The sequence below is a fragment of the Coenobita brevimanus genome, chromosome 50 (assembly GCF_032717465.1).
Source record: "Coenobita brevimanus isolate Jiangsu-jjx chromosome 50, ASM3271746v2, whole genome shotgun sequence".
In the NCBI taxonomy this organism is placed as follows: Eukaryota; Metazoa; Arthropoda; class Malacostraca; order Decapoda; family Coenobitidae; genus Coenobita; species Coenobita brevimanus.
Window position 1 is genome coordinate 52,685,557 of NC_137003.1, and position 24,025 is coordinate 52,709,581.

The 24,025-nt window shown below is 41.8% G+C and overlaps 1 protein-coding gene across 1 annotated transcript in view; it reads left to right on the top strand.

Annotated features, from left to right (window-relative positions):
* The window catches only part of LOC145399833 (uncharacterized), a 170,258-nt gene that overhangs the window by 23,563 nt on the left and 122,670 nt on the right, over positions 1 to 24,025 (top strand). Inside the window, exons 2-5 of the mRNA XM_080272400.1 lie at positions 1,231 to 1,418; positions 10,308 to 10,421; positions 10,703 to 10,930; positions 11,120 to 11,299. Coding sequence (XP_080128526.1) covers positions 1,231 to 1,418; positions 10,308 to 10,421; positions 10,703 to 10,930; positions 11,120 to 11,299 — 710 coding nt within the window. The remainder of the gene's footprint in view (positions 1 to 1,230; positions 1,419 to 10,307; positions 10,422 to 10,702; positions 10,931 to 11,119; positions 11,300 to 24,025) is intronic.

Consider the following 24,025-nt stretch of genomic DNA (forward strand, 5'->3'; position numbering starts at 1 on the left):
AATGTGAGCCTGATGGACTGCAAGCTAAGCTGCCCTTATCCTGCACTCCATCATCATCCCTTCAAGAGATAGGGAGGAAGCAGATGAGTGTTTACGTAATTGGATAGTTACATATGAATACCTTCAGGAAATGCTATATTGGGTGGGATACAACTTGAAAAGCCAGCTTAACTTTGCAACACTTGAAGGGACTTGATGTTTGCCTCTTCCCCCCCCCCCCCAAGTTGTACACCCTCACAGAAATTATTTGGCACCTTTGGGTACGATGGTTGTGAAAATGAGCAACTTCTGCAGACACATATGAGTCTATAAATGTGGTGCCTAAAAACATATACCTCCCAGTATATAAATGAATCTTTTTGCAGTTTTAAGTTCTAATAATTACCAGCTATATTATTTGCTCTAATTCTTACAGGATGCCTCACCTATCACAATGCTTCATCCATGTTCCATGTTTCAGAATGATACGTGCTGTAAGAGTGCCAAATAATTTTTGTGCGGGTGTGTAATTCAGTGAATATTAGATGTACTTGGTTTATGTTTGTTGTATTGCATTCCTCATGATTTTTCTTGTTCTTTTGATCTATACGAAATTCATGTCCATAGATCAGATAGAAACAGTGCAGTGTGAAGAGGAAGCTAACATTTTTTTAATATTTTAAAATTAAGTAGTCTCTCATTTAGCAATCACTGTATCCTTGAAAACAATCATGCTAATTATTCCATAAGAATCATTTGTTATTTGGCTAATGTGGGAGAACTAATTCCAAGATTTTCCCAAAGCCCCTGCTTTGGCTGTCTTGAAAAAAGTACCCCCATCGCACAGATACATAAGTAGTGTCGAAATGGTGTTTTCTTTTTGTCCGGTTTCATTTTGATTCATGTGAAAATTCATGTGGGAAGTGAGTTTATTCAAACCAGACCAGAAGGACTGAACTAATTACATTTAATTTCACTCGGCCCCCTAGTGATTATAGCAGCTTTTCTCCCTCCAAAGAACTCAGTATAACTAATTTTTTTGTACAGTCAAACTGACCATGATGCATGTCATGGAAAATTGAGAATTTTTCCTGAATATTTTAAAGATATTTTTTCATTAAGCATCCCTTAAAATGTAGCAGATGCAAAATTGGACTTACAGTTAACATAGGCAAATGTTTCAGATTGCACCTGAGTGTTAATAGAGATCTAGCCTGCATGAATGCATCATTGTACAGTATTCTCTTTCAGTACCGATAGGTGGTGAAACAAGATTACCAAGCCGGCCTAACACTATCTCTGGGCGACAGAGGGAGCGGCCTAAGATAGATCTCCCCTTATTGTTTGAACCCCGGCCTCAACAATCTGATCTCCCAGAGTTGGATGCCAATGTTAAAGAAATCACAAGGAAAAATGGCAACCTAATTATAGAGAGCAAGGTAAGTTAAAGTGTAAAAGCACTGTGCTAGAGATACTATATTCATAGCTACCAGTATATATATATGATACCTGTTCTGTACATTAATTTCTAGGTGATCCCCCCCATTTCTCCAAGGTCCAGGAGTCCTCTTACATGTCACTTCTTTATATCTTCATTCTTACACAAATAGCTGACATCAAAATTTAATACTTGCAAGGGACCTGATGTCTATCTTAGGACTGATGTGATGGGATTGGCAAGGATGTTTTTTGGTATGTCTTGTTGAAGATCAGGAAAGTTTATTTTAACAAAATTTAAATAACTTCTTCCCTACCCATGGATGAGATTTAACTAACATTGTTTTGAACATCAGAGCACTTCCCTAGCCACTAAACTATCTCCTCCCCCTTGCTTACACTAAGTACACACATGGCAGTAAATTTCTGACCAGGGTGAGCAAGTTTTTTTTTTCCTGACAGAGGGCAGCACAATTAAATACAGTACAGTACCTTCGACTCAGTGTGGACGAGTTTCTTGAAGCAGTCAGGTGATTGAAACTGGAGTTCACCATGCCACAGGTGTCACAGAGTTAGTTGCCTATTCTTACTTTGCTTGAATAATATTTACATACCAAAGTCTGATAGCATCTGCTTTGTAATACATTGCTGGAAATATGATTCCGATCAAGTCAGCCATAACAACCATTCTGAACAGCTTGAAGACTATCTATCTATCTATTGCCAGACGCCTCAGTCCCGTTTGGGGTGGCCACAAACAAATCGCCTCCAAGTCGCCCTGTCCCCCGCCATTTCACTCCCCTGCTCCCAACTCACACCCCTCTCTCTCATATACCTCTCCACCCCATCCCTCCATCTCATCCTTGGCCTCCCCCTCCCTCTTTCCCCCTCCACCTCACTCACATACACTCTCTTCGTCAGTCTTTCACCCTCCATCCTCTCCACATGGCCAAACCACCTCAGTATGTTCCTCATAACGCTTCCTATCACATCCACATCAACACCACAACGCTCCTTTATATCCTCATTCGTCAGCCTGTCTCTCCATGTGACTCCACAGGCTCCTCTTAAATAACTCATTTCCACTGCTCTCACTCTTGACTTGTGTCCTTCCAACAACGTCCAAGTTTCACTTCCGTACGTTAGAGTTGGTATCACAATACTGTCATGTAGTAACTTTTTCACGTCCATGCTCACTTCCCTGTTTCTTATCACTGCTTTCAAAGAACCAGCAACCTTTCTTCCCTGCTGTACCCTTTCAAGCACTTCACCCTCCAAACCTCCATCCTTACTCATCACACTACCCAAGTACAGTAATCCCTCTAATATCCGAACGCCCAATATCCGAACATCCCCACTAACCGGACATAATCCTCCTGGGATCCAATATTCCCAAAATGGGCCAAAAACCGCAAAAAATTCGAAAAAAATCTGATTTTTTTTCCCTCCCATAATTTGAAATTCCCGCCTGGCGCCAAACAGCTGTTACACCATGGTCCCTTCACCCCTTCCTTCCTCCCCCTTCCCCCTCCCCTGTCAGGTTGCCATTTGGTATTTTTCATTACCAATTGTGGGCCAATTTGGTAATGAAAAATTCGTTTGGTAATGAATTAGAATAATGCATTACCAAATGGATTTTTCACATGTATGAAGATACACAGGATGGAGATGGTGGATTGTTTGCTCTCTCTGATTAATCTGCTACCCTACATAATGTGAAAATAATCAACATGGTGTTAGTTATAAGGAGAGTGATTACATGTATTTCCACTTGTATATATAATTAGTGAAGAATATATGCTAGCTTTACGAATTTGGTAATGAAAAGTTATATTTGACAATGAAAGTTGAGGAGATTGGTAATGTGGCTGTTGCGATCTGGCAACTCTGTTGCCCCACCAACATCAACAGTCACAGCTTAACTCCGATGGAGAGCAGATACTCATAACAGTGCAAGCCACAGGTGCTTGTTTTTTTGTGAATAAACAGTGAATAAACTGCAATACCTTGCCACTAGAACACACGGGAATTTACAGTGTTGTGCAGTGTTAAGAAATTAGAATTTAGAGTGCAGAGGATTAACTGTGGACTACAAACTGGCGGTTCAAACCAGTCCAAGAGCAAGGGACTTGTAAGTACCCAGAATGTTTAATATTGTATAAACTCATCTCTAAAACCTCATTTTATGGTTCTTTTGCATTTATTTCAGTCTTTTATGTCCCTTATTGGTGTGATTTGGGTCTTAAATAGGTGCAATGCATGTCCAGAGGGAGTTGTATAGGTGTTTTTCAGAGTTAGGGTCCATAAGTACAAGTCCATAAGCTGGGGCCCAATATCCGGACAGGACCACTATCCGGACCTGCCTATGGCTCTATTGATCCGGATATTGGAGGGGTTACTGTACTTAAACGTACTCACATTTTCCAATTCCTCACCATCCAACCTCGCTGTACATTCACTGACTTCACCTCTCTCAAAGACCATCACTTTACTCTTCCCTACATTCACCTTTAGATTCCGTTTCTTACACACTCTCCCAAACTCATCCACCAAGCCTTGCAGCTTGAAGACAACATTACATTATGTGTGATTGAGTAACAGTAAATGTCAAATTTATAGACAGTTTCTTTGTCGATGTGTGTGTGTGTGTGTGTGTGTGTGTGTGTGTGTGTGTTCTTACCTGATTGTTCATACCTAATTGTATCTTTACAGGAATGAGTCAAGCTTGTACTGTCCTGTGTATTAAACCATTTTTAACATACATATTCTTAAATTTATGAATTGTCTTGGCACACACTATTTCATTTGATAGAGCATTCCACTGATCAGTTGCCCTATTTGGGAAACTGAATTTCCTTACATCTTTATCACCTCTCTTTTTATGTATTTTTCTGCAGTGTCGTCTTCCTGATACTTCCCCATAGTTTATATACTTATTTATGTTTATTTTCTCTTTCCCTGTGATGCATTTATATTGCATAATCATGTCACCTCTTTTCCTTCTCTCCTGTAGTGTTGGTAGAATCAGTTTTTCTAGTCTTCCTTCCTAGCTCAGATCCCTTAAGCCTGGAACCCATCTTGTAGTGGCCCTTTGTACGTTTTCAGTCTTATCTTTGTGTTTTTTGAGATGAGGACTCCAGATTACTGATGCATACTCCAGAGTTGGTCTGATGAATGATACTATTATCTTTCTCAGAATGTCTTCATTTTTATATTCTAATGCAATTCTCATATTACCAAGCAGTGTATACATGTTACGTACCTTCTCATTGATGTGGTCAGCCGGAGATAGTCTGTTTTTGTTAATCACTCTTAGGTTCTTTTCCTTTTCTGGTATGTTTAGGCTTGAACTACCTCACTTGTAAGCCCAGTATGGACTTTTTTCACATTTACCAAACTTAATTACATGACACTTGTCCGCATTAAATTCCATTTGCCATATATTGCTCCATTCATGAAGTTTATTTAATCCTTCTTGTAGCTCTCTGCAAGAATCTGTATTAATTGCATCATCAAACATATTTCAATAGCATTCATTTCCAGTTCTGCTGTCAGTGTCATTTATATATACTGAAAACATAATTGGTGTCAGCACTGATCTTTGTGGAACTCCACTAGTCACTTCTCTCCATGATGAGTAAATTCCCCTTAGTATTGTTTTCATTTCTCTCTCTCTCTCTCTCTCTCTCTCTCTCTCTCTTGAGAAAATCTTGCCTCCAACAGTACAGGTTACCTTGGATTCCACCTTGATGGTACATTTTCCATAAAAGTCTTTGGTGTGGTACTCTGTCATATGCTTTCTTGAAATCTAAATAGATACTGTCCATCCCTCCTTCTCTTTTCTTAAATGTTTCTGCAACTCTATCATAGTAGCCAAATAGATTTGTAGCATGATCTTCCCTTTCTAAAACCAAACTGCCTTTCTGTTATCATATTGTTTTCTTCTAGATGGTTTACCCAAACTTTTCATGTCAGCTTTTGTAGTATCTCGCAATACTGTAGTCGCGGCACTCTACTCTGAGGTTATTATTATCGTGCCCTGGCAACCTAGCATTCAAAAGTGCGTTTGATTTTGTGTATAATATGAGACGCATGTGATTCATGTGGAAAATGTTTTGTGTATAATAATATTTGTGTATATTTGTGCATAATAACATGATTTCGTGTATAATACGAAATCGGATGCACTTTTGAATGGTAGGTTGCCAGAGTACGATAATGACAACCTCAGAGTTGTGCGCAGCGACTATAGTCAGGGATACTGGTCAGTAGTTAAGTGGATTCAGTCTCTTCCCTCTCTTGAGTAGGAGAACAGTGTTTGCTTTCTCCCAAAAATCAGGTAGCTGTTTATTACTAATGTAGTTTTTATTTTATGTGACAGATGTCACAATTCTTGTATAGTGAAACCTTACTATAACAGAGTACAGTAAATGGGGCCCAAGCCATTCCGAAAAAGCAAAATTCTGATAAAAACGATATCCGAACTTCCCTCTGCAAACTTGAACTTTTTCCAATATATCAGACAGTAGTCCGGATCGCGCCAACGGTTTTTAAACTGTTTTCACTACCATTGCAGTACTGTACTGTATTAAACATTCACCACAATAATCAAATTGTATAATATACATGATATTACTGTGCTGTACACTGATAAACATGTCTTTTATTTACCTTAGTGTGGTGAACATAGCTGAAGTGGTCAGGCAGTCCGGACTGCCTCTGGCTTTATCAGACTTTTTCCGATATATAAGATCATAGTCCAGTAGCTCTTCATTTCTGATAAAAGTGAATTCCGGTCTATTGAAGCCCATTGTGTCGAGGTTTTACTGTAATTGTTAAAGTAATCTATGTGTGTGTCGAGTGCTAGTGAATTTCAAGTGGAAGAACTGGCACTATTGAGAAACAAAAAACCTGATTATTATTATTAGTGGTAGGTGGCGGCGACCATCATCCACTCACTTGTAGTGCTGCTTACTTCTTCCTTAGCCTTTATCATTCTTTTTCTGTGCCTGCCCTCCTCTCTCCCTATTTCTACCATCTTTCCTATCACTTCTTATTGCTTTTCGTTCCTTTGCAGGTTGCTTTACATCGAGTAACAAGCCAAATGGTTTCCTGTAAGCCAAGAAACCATTTACAATGCTGGATGGTAACAATATAACCAAACCATACGTGCTCCCTACATGTCAGCATGTGGGTTGGTGGAGGGTTAGTGCCCCTCCCTGTAAAACAAATAACTCAAAGTCAAATGGCCACCCCTTATGGGATTATGGCGCCTGGCAGTAGTTAGATAGATTATTATTATTATTATTATTATTATTATTATTGTTATTATTATTATTATTATTATTATTATTATTATTACCCATATGTATAGTGCTCGACAAAAGTATTAAGCGCCCTGCGTCCCTTCTACAAAACAAACCTTTCAGCATTGAAAAAACATGTAAATAATGCATTATATTTACCTTTAATGCTTGGTAGGGTATCCTTTGCGCTTCTTCACGGACCTGAGACGTTGTGGAAGTGAAAGGGTGAGGTTCCTCAGGTGCTGGGGTGGTATTCTTGCCCAGGACTCATGAATGGCTGCTTGGCAGAGAGCTCACGTCCTTCCCTTGGAGATTCTTCTTTACGAGGTACCAGAGGTTTTCTATCGGGTTGAGGTCTGGGCTATTGCCTGGCCAGTCTTTCATGAAGGAGACCTCGCAGTCACGAAGCCAGTTGGTGACCGATTTGGCTTTATGAGCAGGTGCACCGTCCTGCTGAAACACTCGTGCACCTGTGAGCTCAAAGGACTCGGGTAAATGATCACAAAGAAGCTCCAGGTAAACGTCCTGATTCACCCTGCAGTTCTTGGGAAGCACAACAAGCTTCCCCAAACCCTTCCCATAGAAATAACCCCATACCATAAGTGAATCAGGGTGTTTAACTGCGCTCTCCACGTAATGGGGGTCAAGTGGGTCACTACCTCTGCACCGGTACACGCGCACTCCTCGATTACAGGTAACAGTAAACGTTGCCTCATCAGACCACAACACTGACAACCATTGGTCCTCACCCCAGTTAAGGTACTTGTTAGCAAAGGCAAGCCTACGAAGGCGCTGGTAACGTGTAAGAAGAGGGTTTCTCACAGGCCTGTGGCTTGTGTAACCAAGTTCATACACTCTTCGAGACACCGTGCACACTGAGACTTCACCAAACACTTCCGGGTTGCTCTCCTTAATTTTCCTTGCACTCACACGAGGGTTAGACTCCACTTCACGTTTTAACACATTAACAGACCTCGGGGAAGTTTTCCTGGGCCTACCAGACCGCGGTTTCTCTGTAGGAACGTTACCACTATTTTCCACTCGAAAACGGGCACACCACCTCCGCACTGTCGATCGAGCCACACCAACCAAATCACTAATTTCCTTTGTGGGGTGGCCTGCCTCCTTTAGAGCAATGATCTGTGATATGATTTCACTTGAAAGTTCACGGGTAGGGGCCATAGCAAAATCCTCTCACGCAGCCCGTAGGCAACTGAGGCAGCAGCCAACCAGCGTGCAGTAAGGCCTCAGGCTGCTGTGACGTCATGTTAGCGGCCCAAACATCTGGCTCAGTTTTTAGTCCAAAAAAAAGTGATTCTTTTTTCGCCAAAAGTATTGCACGCCCTGACATAGGGGCTCGATACTTTTGTTGAGCACTGTACAGTACCCCTCCTGATTGTGGCAGTGTTCTTTGATCTTTCAGCCATGTAAACATCAAAACACACATGAGAATATCCAGTATAATGCTAGACACTAAGAAACAATGCATAAACAATAAAAATCCACAAATACCCTACCTAAATGTACAGTACCTCTCCTAATTGTGAGTGTTCTTTGGTCTTTCAACTGTGTAAACATCAAAATGCGCATGGGAATATCCAGTATATTGCTAGTCACTGAGAAGACAACGCATTGACAACAAAAATCCACAAATTAATCAGTGAAGACGACGGTTGCAGAAACAGTTTTAACCCTTGTGGGAACTATAAGCTTTCAGTAAATTTCTGGGACACCAGCAGAGCTGAGAACCCAGCTATGGCTGCCTCCGCGCTCACAAAGAAAAACATTTCCATAGCCAAATTTACTTCCGGAAATTGGTTACATTGAATTACAGTATATACCATCATTGTCGCTGGTGTTTATACTATATGCTGATAAAAACACACAAAACTGATGGGGTAAAGTACAGAAATGCTATGAGAATAAACATGTTCAAGAGTAAAAATTCCTTCAAATAACTTCCCAATATCCTAGCGCAAAATTTTGCCCGCGCCGTGCAAGAGCTAAGCGTATGTCTTGACGTAGATTTTCATGTGCTTTCTCATGGTGTTTTTTATTATTATTTTATTTTATTTATTTTATTTTATTATGTGTTTGACTCTGGGCATAGGCTTCACAGCCTGCTCCCAAGGCCCAGTAGTCCACCTACGTACCATACACCCCCACTTTGGCGCTAACACCCACTGTTCATATTGAATACATGCTAGGGCCACTTCATACAAGACTGGTGTATTGGTATTAGTGGGGGTACTTTTACGACATGTCGTTGGGCTATTTGGTAGGGCAATGAAGCCTGCTTTTATGAAATTCATATCCTTAAACTGTTCCCTGCTCCAGCAGGGATTCGAACCTGGGTCCATTAGGACTGCAGGCCACTTCTCAACCGATTAAGCCACCGTCTCCCCCCAACAGTATTTGATTAAATTCCCCCAGACTGAAAAAAATCACTCATGGTGATGCAGGAAGGGAAGTGGTGGGAGGCCAGGCAGGCAGAGCACTAAGCAGGGGTAGGGGAGGACAGGGGGACGGGGAGGGAGACATGCCTGGCAGCGCTGAGCTTGGAGGAGAGACAAGGGAGGGGGGGAGAAGCGATGGTGGCTGGGAGACTTTGACTGTTTGGTGAGGAGCCAGACGGCCACATTTGCTCAGCTTGTGGGTTAGGGGCTATTACCTGGCCTTGACCAGGGAGGCCAGCTGGCTGCTAAACCAGTTCTTTTAGTTTGTAGGCTGCCCATCCAGCAGTGTCAGAAATTTTATGTTCGACTATGGACATATAAATCTGGATATGGATATAATAGTGCCAAGGTCTGATGTTTGGATATGGAGCATGTGGATGATGGAGCGAATACTGTACATGCATATTGTACAGCTCGCAGTGTAATTGCTTTGTTTTGGGATGCTGGCTGGCCATCACGCAGCAACACTGCTTGGCACCCACGTACACTCGCCACATCCCATTTTTCGGATCCCCCCCTCCCTCGCGCCCCGCCCGTGTTATCATATTCCTGTGGGTCCCTGGATGTTAAAGTGAATGGACGTTGTGCCATAGGTCATTAGGCAGCATATGACTATACTGTATTAGGCCTTTGCACTCTATGGAATTTATATTAAGCAAGCAGTGAATATAGCTCTCATTTTTTACATTTCTTTGGAAGAAGTGCAGTGTGTTGTGGCCTGTGTTCCATGCTCGAATAGAGTATGGTATATATTGTAATGGGTAAGAGAAGACCATCCCTGACTGGTTGTTCTTGCCAAAAATTGAAATGTAGGATGATGTATTCAAAGTTCCCAAGTTGGAAACTCTTCTGTTTTCAACCAATTTTATACTTACTGTATTTGTTTTTATTTTGTTTTCAATATATTTTTTGCGGTTCGGCTTGAAAGAGCAAGATATAAGAATTAAATTGATAGAGCTGTTAACTTTTTTTCTTACAATGGTAGCACTACAGGCTTTATGGTGGGATAACTTCATATACAGTACTGTACTGCACTGCACTTGGTGTATAAAAAATTTGTCTGTATGCTACTGTAAGTTGCATGTTTTTTTCCCCATATTACATACTAATAAGAATTTTGGATTTGCAGAATTATAAAAGTACAATTGAAGATATGGAGTACATTTCCGAACTTGGTAATGGCACCTCCGGCAATGTGGTCAAAATGCGTCACAAGTCATCTAAAAAGGTCATTGCAGTCAAGGTCAGTAGATGTTGAGCAAGAAAGCCAGGACTACAGCTTGTTGAGATATTAAGTGTACAGTAATTGCACCTGGATAATATCAGACAGTGTAAAAGCACAGTACAATTACAGTAGTGAGGTAGTGCAGGTACTGAGTATTGCTATAGTCTGTTAGAGTATCAGTCACTTTTGTAGTATAATTATTTTAAGGTTAGGTAAGTTTGTATATATGTATTCAGTATATTGACCAGTCAGAGTACATATTCCATTCTGTAACAAATCACTCTGCTTTTTAACTCTAGCAAATGCGACGGTCAGGGAACATGGAAGAGACAAAACGTGTATTTTTTGATCTTGAAGTGGTGCTCAAGTCCCATGATTGCCCCTACATAGTGCAGTGCCTCGGCTGCTTCATCACCGATTCAGACGTTTGGATCTGTATGGAGCTCATGGCCACCTGCCTCGATAAACTTACCAAAAAGTACAAGCAGCCTATACCTGAACCTATCCTTGGCAAAATATCTGTGGCTGTGAGTATTCCCTTATGTTGAATGAAACAGTGCTGTAATTGACTTACCAGTAAGTCAGTGGTGGTTTGTATTACTTTAAGTTGGTTTCAAATTTTTGAATGAATCATCCTCTGTTGAACTAATAAAGATTTTAGACCTGTGTTATGAGGTACTGGTAGATTAATGCACCCACTGATACTTTCCTAACAGACGCTGAAAGCTCTGAACTACCTGAAGGAGTCTCATGGCGTAATCCACCGAGATGTAAAGCCTTCCAACATCCTGCTGGACGAGCGGGGCAACATCAAGCTATGTGACTTTGGTATCTCAGGGAGACTAGTAGACTCCAAAGCCAAAACTCGGAGTGCTGGATGTGCTGCCTACATGGCTGTAAGTCCTGTCTACTTTACTGATAATATTTTAAGATGGGAATTCAGGTTTGGGGGTGTCATACTGTATTGTATCGTTTATGAAAATTCCAACGTGCACCCATGCATTGGCTTTGGTCACTTAATGGCGACTCCTTACACTGCTTGATCATTGACAGCCTCCCTGTTCATTTCTGTGTCCCTGAGATCACACTCTATGACCACATTCCAGGCATTATTATGCATTGGACGCATTTTACTTCAACGCCTCTTTTTTCGCACAAGAAAAAAGTTTCCGTGTTGTCTCACAATTCGCGAATTTCCCCACAATTCGGTACTCCCAGCTGGCAGCTGACACGCAGCAGACGATGCATATCGATGCTCAGTCTAGGCACTGTCTGTTTTTCTATGCAACAGTTTTCCTTGATCTTTATACAGCAGGTCCAGCAGGGCAGTAGACACATGAGTTTGTTATTGTTTATAATCATAATGTACGATCTTCAGCCGTGTCGTGAGTACACAGGTCCAGCTGGGCAGTAGACACACGTTTGTTATTGTTCGTGATTGTAACGTACGATCTTCAGCCGTGTAGTGCTACTGTTTCTTAATAAAGAATCATTACATGTTTCTCATAACACTTTTTTTATTTTTGTTTTCATGGACAAATACCTGAAATTGATGTAAAATAAAGCTTATCGATATTTAAGGAAGGAAAGAATAATAACCATCCCAATACAGAGATGGTAGACTCAGCCCACCAGTTTTTGATTCTGTTTGACTCTATTATAGCCTCTCTTCCTTGTAGCAGTGAGTAAAATAATGTTGTTATAATTTCTCCCTTCCTTTTAGTGACAAAGAGGACATATAAAATGACTGGGGTTTAGTTGACTTACTTTGATTTCGAAAATTAAATAATCTGGTGAAAAGTGGCAGCTTTTCCTTGGTCAGTGACATCAGGAACAGCCCATCCACTCTCAACACACCTTCACTTGCTTTTCAAGCCATTCTTCACTTTATTTCTGGTAAGGATTTTTGGTGTTGCAGCTCTTTATAACAGTTTTAATGTCTTTTCAGGCACATGTTTATTGTGTTATGCTGTTTTAGCACTAGTAAACACTCTTCCTTTAATTTTGGGTAGGGCCTGTTTGGTGTTATAGTACTTTCTGATAGGGTAGGTACATGTCTCCCCAGAACACTCCTGTTTTTCCCATTGATTCTTAACTTCACAATTCGACGTTTCACGGTTCACAAGGTTTTGGTGGAACATCCAAGCTGCAAAAAAAAGGATTTACTGTGTATATATATATATATATATATGAATCAATCAATCAATCAATCATTTCCTGTGGCACCCTCGGGGATGCATAGGGCCTCGATGAACTCACACCACCACATCCTATCTTGTGCTAACTCCTCAAGATCTCCCCAACACTCATCTCCAGCTTCCCGTCTCATTGTCCTCACCCACGTCTCTTTTGGCCTTCCTCTACCTCTCCTACCAGGTGCCACCCACCCTGGTGTACCTCGTACTATTCCCTGTCTCCTATATACATGTCCTAGCCACTTCCATCATGAGAATCTAACATATTCATCGATCGGCTGCACTCCCGTTATTTCTCTAATTCTACTATTTGGTATCCTTTCCCACCACTTAACTCCTAATATTCTTCTAAGTGCTTTATTTTCAAACACCAAGAATTTATTTTCCATAGTCACTGTGCTGTACCAAGACTCGTGTCCATAAATTAAGATACTCCTAACCATTACCTTATAAAGTTTGATTTTTGTATGTACAGAGAAATTGTTATTATTCCAAATATTTTTAAGCATTCCCATTGCCTGATTAGCCTTCTTTAACCTTTCCTCGAATTCAAAGTTCAAAGAACCATCCTTGGCTAAATAAGTACCTAAATATTTAAACCTATCAACTTGCTTTACAACCATACCTCCAATTACACATTCCTGCGCATTTTCCATATTCATATTGATTATTTCAGTTTTTCCACAATTAATAACCAAACCCACCTTGCGACCTTCACTCACCAAACAGTCCAACACTCTCTGCATCTCTTCTGGCCCATCACAAATCAAAACTATATCATCTGCATAATCTAAATCCAAAAGTTTCCTGTTCTCTCCCCAAAGTATCCCTGCACCGGTTTCTGTTCCAACACGTTTCATAATGTAATCAATGACCAATATAAATAGTAAAGGCGATAGAACACCACCTTGAATTACTCCGGACATGACTTCAAACGAATCACTCAGACAACCATCAACCATCACTTTACAAAATGTGTCCTCATGCATGTTCATAATGACCCTCACAAACTCCTCTGGTATTCCATAATGTCTCATGATCTTCCCCATAGACTCTCTCGAAACACTATCAAAAGCCTTTTCAAAATCAACAAAACAAAGACTTAACGGTACTCTCATTTCATTAACTTGCTGCATCAAATGCCTAACTATAAAGATCTGATCATTGCAACCACGTCCCTTTCTAAAACCAGCCTGTTCATCCCTCAGAATACCCTCAACCACCGGCTCCAACCTATTTAACAACACTCTACTGAAAACTTTCAAAGCTATCGGTGACAAAGAGGTTCCCCTCCAATTACCACATTCACTCTGGTCTCCTTTCTTCGGAACTTTAACAATTACACCATTCTTCCAAACTGATGGTAGTAACCCCGTCACCCATATCTTATTGAATAGCTTGGTCAAGATCATTATTAATCTATCCCCCTCCACTTTAAACATTTCCGGAAATAAACCATCCTCCCCTGGTGCCTTATTATTCTTTAACTGTTTTACTGCTTTCTCCACTTCTGCAAGCCTCAACTCTCCTGTTTCTATATTTAAATCTTCCTGAGCAGACGGTATATCTTCTTCTGGTGGTATTGGTCTATTAAGAACTGTCTCAAAATGCTCTTTCCATCTATTTTTAATATCTCCATCTTTGGTCAATAAATTTCCTTCCCTGTCTCTAATTGGTATTTCCTTGCGTTTACCTGCATTACCACTCAGTTCTCTAATCGATTCATATGCTATTCTTTGACTCTGTCCATCATTTTTGTTTATTAGGATTTCAGTCTCTGCAACCTTTTCATCCACACATCTTCTTTTATCTCTCCTAGTTAACCTTCTTACTTCTGAATTCAAACTCCAGTACGCAGCTCTTGCTAATTCAATCTCTCGTTCATCAACGCATTGCATCTCACTCCTCAATTTAGCCTCACCTCTCTTTTTTATCATATCCCACGTTTCCTCTGATATCCATTTCTTTCTCCTGAATCTGTGTCTCCTTCCAATCGTACATTCAGCAGTCTCATGCAAAACTTTGTTCACATCCTCCCACATCTCATCTACACTTCTCTCCCCCTCTTCCAACGTTTCCAACACCAAAAACCTATTTCTGCATTCTAATCTGAATTCCTCCTTTTCTTCTCCTTCTCTTCTAAGCTTAACAATATCGTATCTACCAACACCAGATTTTTCCTTCTTCTGATTTTTAAGTTTAAACCTTATTTTTGCAATGCTGAGTTGATGGTCACTACCAATATCCGCTCCCCGTTTAACATGAACATCTAGCAGAGAACTTCTATGCCTCCTACTGATAGCGATGTGATCAATCTGATTTTTATAATTTCCACACGGCGACACCCAAGTTGTCTTGTGTATATTGCAATGCTGAAAGAGTGTGCCCCCGATGACTAAGTCATTTGCTAGACAGAAGCTTCCAAACCTCACTCCGTTTTCACTCATCCAACTACCAACTCCCATCTTACCCATACATGCCTCAAATCCCTCATTTGAACAGCCCATTACCGCATTAAAGTCTCCAACGCAGATCAAAACATCATGTCTATATGAATATATATATATATATATATATATATATGAATGAAAGACTGACTAAGGGTGTATGTAGGTGAGGTGGAGGGAGGGAGAGGGAGAGGTAGACCGAGGATGAGGTGGAGGGATGGAGTTGAGAGGTATATGAGGGAGGGGTTGGTGAGTTGGAGGGAGGGTAGTCAAATGGTGGATGATAAAGCGACTTGGAGGCGTTTAGTCTGCGGCCACCCTTTGCGGGATTTGGGCGTCGGGCTATAGATATATATATATATATATATATATATATATATACAGTATATATATATATATATATATATATATATATATATATATGTATATATATATATATATATATATACAGTATATATATATATATATATATATATATATATATATATATATATATATATATATATATATCTGTCTATCTATCTCCATCCATCTTCCAATCCTACGTTGCCCCATGAGGAGTGTAGAAGCCCAGGGCTAGGCAGTTGGTCCTGACATTTAATATGAGAGTGACCAGCCTCACTCATCCCTATGTGGCATTACATGAGCAATAAACCCCAACCATCCCTTGGATATAAACCTTCACCAGCTCAATCTGATTGGAGCACAATAATTACCCACTAAACCACCAGGCGCCAAAATTTGGTTATGTGGTTACCACCGAGCTTAGTGGCTTAGTTGGTACAGAGGTAGCTTGCAGTCCCACTGGACCCAGGTTCAAATCCCCGCTAGGGCAGGGAGCAGTTTAAGGATTTGAATTTAATTAAAAACAGACTCTACTGCTTTACCAGAAGACCCTCCGACATGTCGTAAAAATACCCCCACTAATACCAATACACCAGACCTGCATGAGACAGCCCTTGCATGTATTCAGTATGGACGGTGGGTGTTAGTGCCGAAGTGGTGACATGTAGAGGTGTATGGATTGTAGGAGGACTACTGGGCCTTGTGAGCAGGCTGTGAATCCTATGCGCAGAGTCGAAAACATGAGAAAAAAAAATGGTTTCCTGATGTACAGGAAACCATTTTGCTTGTCACTTAGTGCAGAGTCACCCACAGGCAGAAGGAAGAGGAATGAATGAAGGAATGAAAGACAGAAGAGGAAGTGTAAAGTCACCGTTAGGCAGAAGACGAGGAAAGGCTGAAGGAAAGAAAGACAGAAAAGGATGGAAGGAAGGATGGAGGAGAGGAAAGAGCAGACACCCGAGAGCAGCACTACATCAAGTGAGTGGGTAGTGAGTGCCCCCATCTACCACAGCATACTTATAGATAGATAGATATAGATATATATATAGATATAGATATGTAATATATATCTGTCTATCTATCTTTCTATTGCCAGACACCTTAATCCCGTTCGGGGTGGCCACAAACAAATTGCCTCCACGTCGCCCTGTCCCCCGCCATTTCACTGCCCTGCTCCCAATTCACACCCCCCTCTCTCATATACCTCTCCACTCCATCCCTCCATCTCATCCTTGGCCTCCTCCTCCCTCTCCCCCCCTCCACCACACTCACATACACTCTCCTCATCAGTCTCCTACCCTCCATCCTCTCCACATGGCCAAACCACCTCAGTGTGTTCCTCCTAACGCTTCCTATCACATCCAAATCCACACCACAACGCTCCTTTATATCCTCATTTATCAGCCTGTCTCTCCATGTGACTCCACAGGCTCCTCTTAAATAACTCATTTCCACTGCTCTCACTCTTGACTTGTGTCCTTCCAACAACGTCCAAGCTTCACTTCCATATGTTCTAGTTGGTATCAGAGTACTGTCATGTAGTAACTTTTTCACTTCCATGCTCACGTCCCTGTTTCTTATCACTGCTTTCAAGGAACCAGCAACCTTTCTTCCTTGTTGTACCCTTTTAAGCACTTTGCCCTCCAAACTTCCATCCTTACTCATCACACTCCCCAAGTACTTAAATGTACTCACATTTTCCTTTTCCTCACCATTCAACCTCACTGTACATTCACTGACTTCACCTCTCTCAAAGACCACCACTTTACACTTCCTTACATTCAGCTTTAGATTCCGTTTCTTACACACACTCCCAGACTCATCCACCAAACCTTGCAGCTCCCCTTCGTCTTCACTTAAACAACACAGTATCATCTGCAAACAACAGTACAGGGAGTTTCCAAACACTACTCTCTCTCACTAGGGCCACTGCAACATCCACTGCCCTACCTTGTATCTCTTTTACTGCCCGATCCATGCACAGATTGAACAACCATGGATACATGACATATCCCTGTTTCAACCCAACCTTCAAAGAGAAAAATTCACACCTTTCACCATCCACACTCACTGCAGCCTTAGCACCATCATACATACTCTTCATAGCATTCAACAACTTCCCATCTGCTCCATAAATTCTTAATAATTTTGACAATCCATGTCTATCCACCCTGTCATATGCTTTCTCCAAATCCATGATGGCCGCATACAACTTCTTTTCCTTCTGTAAAAACTTTTCCACTAAAGATTTAGGAATGAATATCTGATCTACACAACCTCTTCCCTTCCTAAGTTCTCCCTGTTCTTCTCCAAATAATTCCTCTGTTATTTCCCTAACTTTGTCAGTAAGTATCCTAACATACACTTTTCCTATTACACTAAGAAGACAAATGCCCCTAGAGTACCAATATACCACACACTTCATTTTCCCCTTTTCATTTGTACAAGGGAATAATTATACATGACTTCCAATCCTCCGGGACTCTACCTTCCTCCCTGGCCTATCTGCACATTCTCCACATCCACTCCACTACTATCTCTCCCCCATGCTTCAGCATTTCACCACACACTCCATCAATTCCTGGGGCTTTCCCCAATTTGACTTTCTTCATTGCTTCCACAACTTCTGTCCTACTGATTTCTTCCTGTCCTCACCTCCCTCCTTCTCCCAACCATTCCCCAGTCACTTATACTCGCATTACTTCCATTCTTTATGTTCAACAATTCCTCAAATATTTCTCTCCATCTGCTCACTTTTTCTCCCTTCTCCACTAATAATCTACTATTTTTATCTTTCACTCCCCTACTAACTTCACTGCCACCCTTTCTTACTCTCCTCACGTCTTTCCAGAACATTGTCTTACAGTCCCTTCACTTTACACTCAAATTCCTTCCAAATTCCACATCCACTTTCTTCTTACTCTCTCATTACTCTTTTCACCTTTCTCTTCCTTTCTACATATAACTCTCTCTTCCGCCTCTCAACTTCTTCCATGCCCCTATTTCTCATCCATTCATTGTATGCTTTCTTCTTTTGTACCACGGCCTGTCTCACCTCTTCATTCCCCCATGCTGTTCCTTGCACCCCCTTCCGTCTTCTCTTCACCCCAAACACCACATCACATGCTCCACACATTTCTTCTGTGAATATCTTGCACACACCTTCCACGTTTCCCATCCGCTCCAGTTCATATTTACCCAATCGTTCCTCTACTTCTCTCTTATATTCTGCCTTTTTCTCATCCTCTTGTAACCATTCCACTCTCCTTGCAACTACTCCTTCCTCCTGTCCTTCCCCTCTTCTATTTCTCCATCTTACTTGGATCTTGATTCTGGCCACCACCAAGTAGTGGTCAGAAAGTCCACTCCCCCAATCTCTATAAGATCTTGCATCCATTACACATCTTCGCATGCTTTCATCCACACACACATAATCAATCATTGCTTTCCTTTCATCCAGTTCACCACCCACCTTTCTCATCACTCGCCATGTATACCTGTGAATCATTTTGTGCCTGACGACAGTATTGGCTATCACCAACCTCCTCACGGCACAAATGTCCACTAACGCACTGCCATTCTCATCTATCTCAGCAGGCACACCCCACTCACCAACTATTTCATCCACCTTCATATTCCCTACTTTACCATTCAAATCACCAATCAAAAACACTCTCTCATTTCTTCCAAACTTTTACATACACACTTCCACTTTTGTCCAGAACTCTTCTCTCACTCTGCGTACATGATCTTGCATTGGCGCATACACGCACACAATCGCCCACATTTGTATTCCAACTTTTAGTCTTACCCACAGAATTCTTGACCCAACAGATCCATACTCTCTTATGTTTTTCTTCCAACTGTTACTCACAACAATACACACTCCTTTTGCCCTCTCATTCACACATGCTCCTGCACATATACCCCATCCATACTCCCATTCTCTTACACTCTCTCCTCTCCGTTTAGTTTCAGTTACTCCACATACATCCACTTTCGCATCCTCAAGCACCTGGACAATCTCTCTCTCTTTCACATCATCATTCACACCCCTTACATTCCACGTCGCGATCCGTACCATGTCCTTTGTCCGGTCCTTGGTCGTCATCTTTTGGTCAGACCTGTTCGAGGATTCTTGTTCGTCTTTTTAGTTAGCTGTTTTCTGGGGAGGGGCACTAACCCTCCACCAACCCTTTTAGTCGCCTCATACGATAAGCATACTTCCCCAGTATTTTCAAGAATACTCCCCCAGTATCCGATTGTCCTGAAGCCATTTTGTCACCTTTCTTGACTTGTGACATGGAGCTGAATCGTGCATGAAAAAGTCGCACCCATGATTAGCAAAAAAAGTTTAACAAATGATCTTTCAGAACTTGAATGTGTTGGCCACCATTCTTCATCAAGTTCTTAGGAAGAAAGTAAGGCCCCCCCTTCCCATTTGACCTGAGAAACACCCCCATACCATTACTGATTGTGGGTGCTTAACAGTCAGCACCGTGTAAGCAGGGTCATATCGACTACAGGAGGCAGGGCGATGAATCTTGGCAGACTGCACCTGGAACTCTTGAAATGTGCTTTCATCGGAAAACATAAGTTTTCTACACTCATCCGATGTCCAGTGTGCATACTTCTTGGCAAACTGAATGCGCTGCTTCTTCATGCACTCAGTGAGGAGCAGTTTCTTGTCTACGATGCGGCTTGGTAAACCCAGCTCCTTCTGCAAGCAGTGTTGGATAGTTCGAATTGAGATGTCTTGTAGCAGCTGAGGATGCATTCTTTTCAATTCTGCTGCTGTCAGTCGAGGATTCTTGATTACTTCCCTCTTCAGAAGTGCATTTGTACCTCTGGAAGTCATCCTTTTCTTTCCACCACCATACTTGTGCTCTGGTACGACATCAGGTGGCAGGCCGCGTACTGCGCAAGAATCTTCATGACGGTCGACTTTGTGTGTCCAGTACGTTCACAGATCATGTTGATAGGGACATTATCCTGGCTCCGTGCAGTGATACGGACCCTCTCATCCCTTGAGGAGTACTTTCCAGGCATGGCAACTCAACTCTAGGAATATAACAGGGCAAACAGTAATGCATATGAAAAAAGAGGTAGGTGCAAGCTCGGACCAAAGGGAACATATACTCCCACTCTTGCTTCTGGGGAAGCACTGACGTGCTGAATGTTTCACCACCTCCTGCCAACACCAGAGGAGTTGCCAGTTACTTCATGCCCCCCAAAATTCACTTGGTAGAGATGAAAACACAAAGCAAAGACAGACAACTCTCCCATAGCAGTTTTTTGTGTGGGTCCTAAGTCAGTTTGTAGTGGGTGTATATATATATATATATATATATATATATATATATATATATATATATATATATATATATAAAATAAATATATATATATATATATATATATATATATATATATATATATATATATATAAAATAAATATATATATATATATAAAATAAATATATATATATATATATATATATATATATATATATATATACACACACACACACACACACACACACACACACACACACACACACACACACACACTTTCTCGCATTCCATCTGGTAGACGGGAGTTCGCGCCTCGCTCAGGTTGCGAAAAGTTTCACTGACGAAGTGGGTGGTTACTGTCCCCCTTGAGCAAGTGGACGGGTGTGTGCGTGTGTGAAGGTCACAGCCTTGCCTTTAGATAGGACTATATGAGCTCTCAGCTCCCTTCCGGGAGGGTAAAAGCTGACGATCACGACCATCAAGTGTTCCTGACCGACCCGGTGAATTACCCGGTGAATTAAATACACACACACACACACACATGCACGAGGTGCAAGCCAAAAGTTCCAGTAATATGAATATTGTAGGAGAGTAAGTTACCTCCTAGTTCTCACTGTCACCTTCGAAGTAGTCCCCTTGGGCATTTATTCAGTGGTCCCAGCATTTTTTCCATGAGTCCACGCATCCCTGGAAGGCTTCATGCGTGATGGTCCTGAGCACCTCATGTGATTCTGTCTGGATCTCCTCAATCGAGTCTAGTCGACGCCCTTTTAGTCGTAATTTCCACTTGGGAAATGGAAAAAAGTCGTAGGGGGCAAAGTCAGGCAAATAGGTTCAGTGGGGAATGACTACCGTGTTAGTGGCAGCCAGGACTTTCCAGACAACAGTTGATGTGTGGGCGGGGACGTTGTCGTGATGCAGGACTCAGTCCTTGTTCTTCCACTGTTCTGGACGTTTGTGGTGGATATTCTCCTTCAGACGCTGCAAAACTTCTCAGTAAAGCTTTTTGCTGACAGATTGACCGGGTGGGACAAATTCTTTGTGAACCATCCCTTGAATGTAGAAGAAAACGATCAACATCGACTTGACATTGGTGTGCCAATGCAAAACCGACAAACCACATACAATAGTAAGCGTATCTCAACGACACATCCACTCACAGACACAGCCTGGGCCACACTGATGCACAAGGGGTGCTGCTGACTCCTCCTAGCAGCAAAAGGCAAAACTGCAAACAATTGGCTCCTCTTGTTCTGATTACTGGAACTTTTGGGCCACACCTCATGTGTGTATATATATATATATATATATATATATATATATATATATATATATATATATATATGGAGCCTCTGTGGTACAGTGGTAAAGTGTGCGTTTTCGTACACTGGAGAGCGAGGGTTCGCGCCCTGCCAGGGTAAGAAACTTTGGGAGCGTTCTCCTGGCCATGTACTGCTTGGCGGACACAAGGGGTGCTGTGATTGAACCAGTGTCGCATACTGTAAAGTATGCTTGCACCCAGTTGGCATGTGTGGTCCAATTACACTTGGTTCACAGACTACACACACATCCAATGCCACTTCAACACTACAATTACATTTACAAACACTTCTCACCCTACATACAATCTCAACCAGACAGCCTAAGCCACTTGGTTGAGATTCATTGGCTGTATTGTCCCGACTTCGGTCGGGATAGGCTGGTCCTGCAGTGGATACTCAAACAGCTGATGATGATGATGATGATGATGATATGATGATATATATAGATAGATAGATAGATATGTGTTTTATTTTCTATGTTTCATGTTTGAAGGCTCCAACACACTTCCATGCATCGGCCTTGGTCACCTAATGGTGGCTGTCCGTGCTGCTCTGTCAGTGACAGCCTCCCTCTTCAGTCCCTTAAAACCCTGGGGTCACACTTAATTACCTTGTCCCACGTCTTTTTCGGTGTACCCCTCGCACCCCCACCCCGAATACTAACGCTTCTTACTTTCAGCACCCAATTGTCCCCCATCCTCTCTGCATGCCCAAACCACCTCAATCTGCCTGTCCACATCACAACACAAATACACTCCAGTCCCACCTTACCTCTCAACTCTTCCATCATAAACCCAGCCCCCCTAGGCTTTGCACTCAGGGACATGCTGCACATCCACCTAATCATTGTCATTTCTGTATGTTTGAGCCTGCGAATATCCTCTTTCTTTACTGCCCAGGTCTCACTACCATACAGTACTACACTCCTAACACATGCTGCATACAAAGATCCCAAAGCACGTAGGGAGAGCCCACTCAGTGTCTGGAGAGGCAACAGCTCCCTGAACTTCTTTTAACCACTTCTCGCCCTAGTCACAGAGCAAGCTCAAGCCCCACCTTCAGCACATAACATGTCTCCCAAATAACAAAACTCTTCCACACTCTCCAGAGACTCAACAGCAGTCTCAATTCTTTCACGCCTGACAGTCTCTACCTGCTCTCTCCGACACTGCACATATAAAATCAGCATTATCACACAGTCTTCCTCTGATACCACTACATCTCTTATGCACCCACTTATCACAGACACTGCACAAGATGGAACTACTTCTCATGCCCTTGTTGCAAATAGCACATGGCCACTCTCCCTCTTTTTTGACAGTACTGCCACCAGCCTTAAATATCATCACTTTTGTTTTATCTGCATTTACCCTTAACTCCTTCTTAACGAATTTCCGAAATGTGCATGCCTGTACTCAAAATGAAATGTTGGCAGTGGAACCGAATATGATCGTGATAACTAGGTTACTTACGATCATTATAGGGGCCTATTGGGCTTCCTCTTCCTTGGTTTGGGTGCTTTGTGATCCCATGTGTGATGACATATGGCAATTTTGTCACTGATGCTGCACTTCCCTGCCATATGCCCCTGCCATGCCCCTTCCATGTGGCATAGTTTTATGAAAATGACTCAGATATGTTGTGTACGTCATTGTACCATATATATTTTGAATTTGGTATATATAATTCCCTATAACACATGATATAACATAGCCAGATAATGCTTCTTGGTAAGGGGACTGTCGCTAGCTTAGCAACAGTGGTGGTACCGCAGGAAAGTGTGTGAGAGCAACCTGTAGTGTTTTTCAAGCAGCCGCACGTGTCAGTGCTTTTGGATTTACGTCTTTGCCATGGCGTCCTATTGCAATGAATTTGACTTGGATGGTGACTTAGAAGTGTCTGACGATACCGAAACACAATCTGACATAACTGTGAGCGACTCTGATGAGGAGTACATGCCCGAGAATGACAGTGAAGTGAGTGATAATACTGTAGTAGGGATAGTGATACTGATTCTGGTA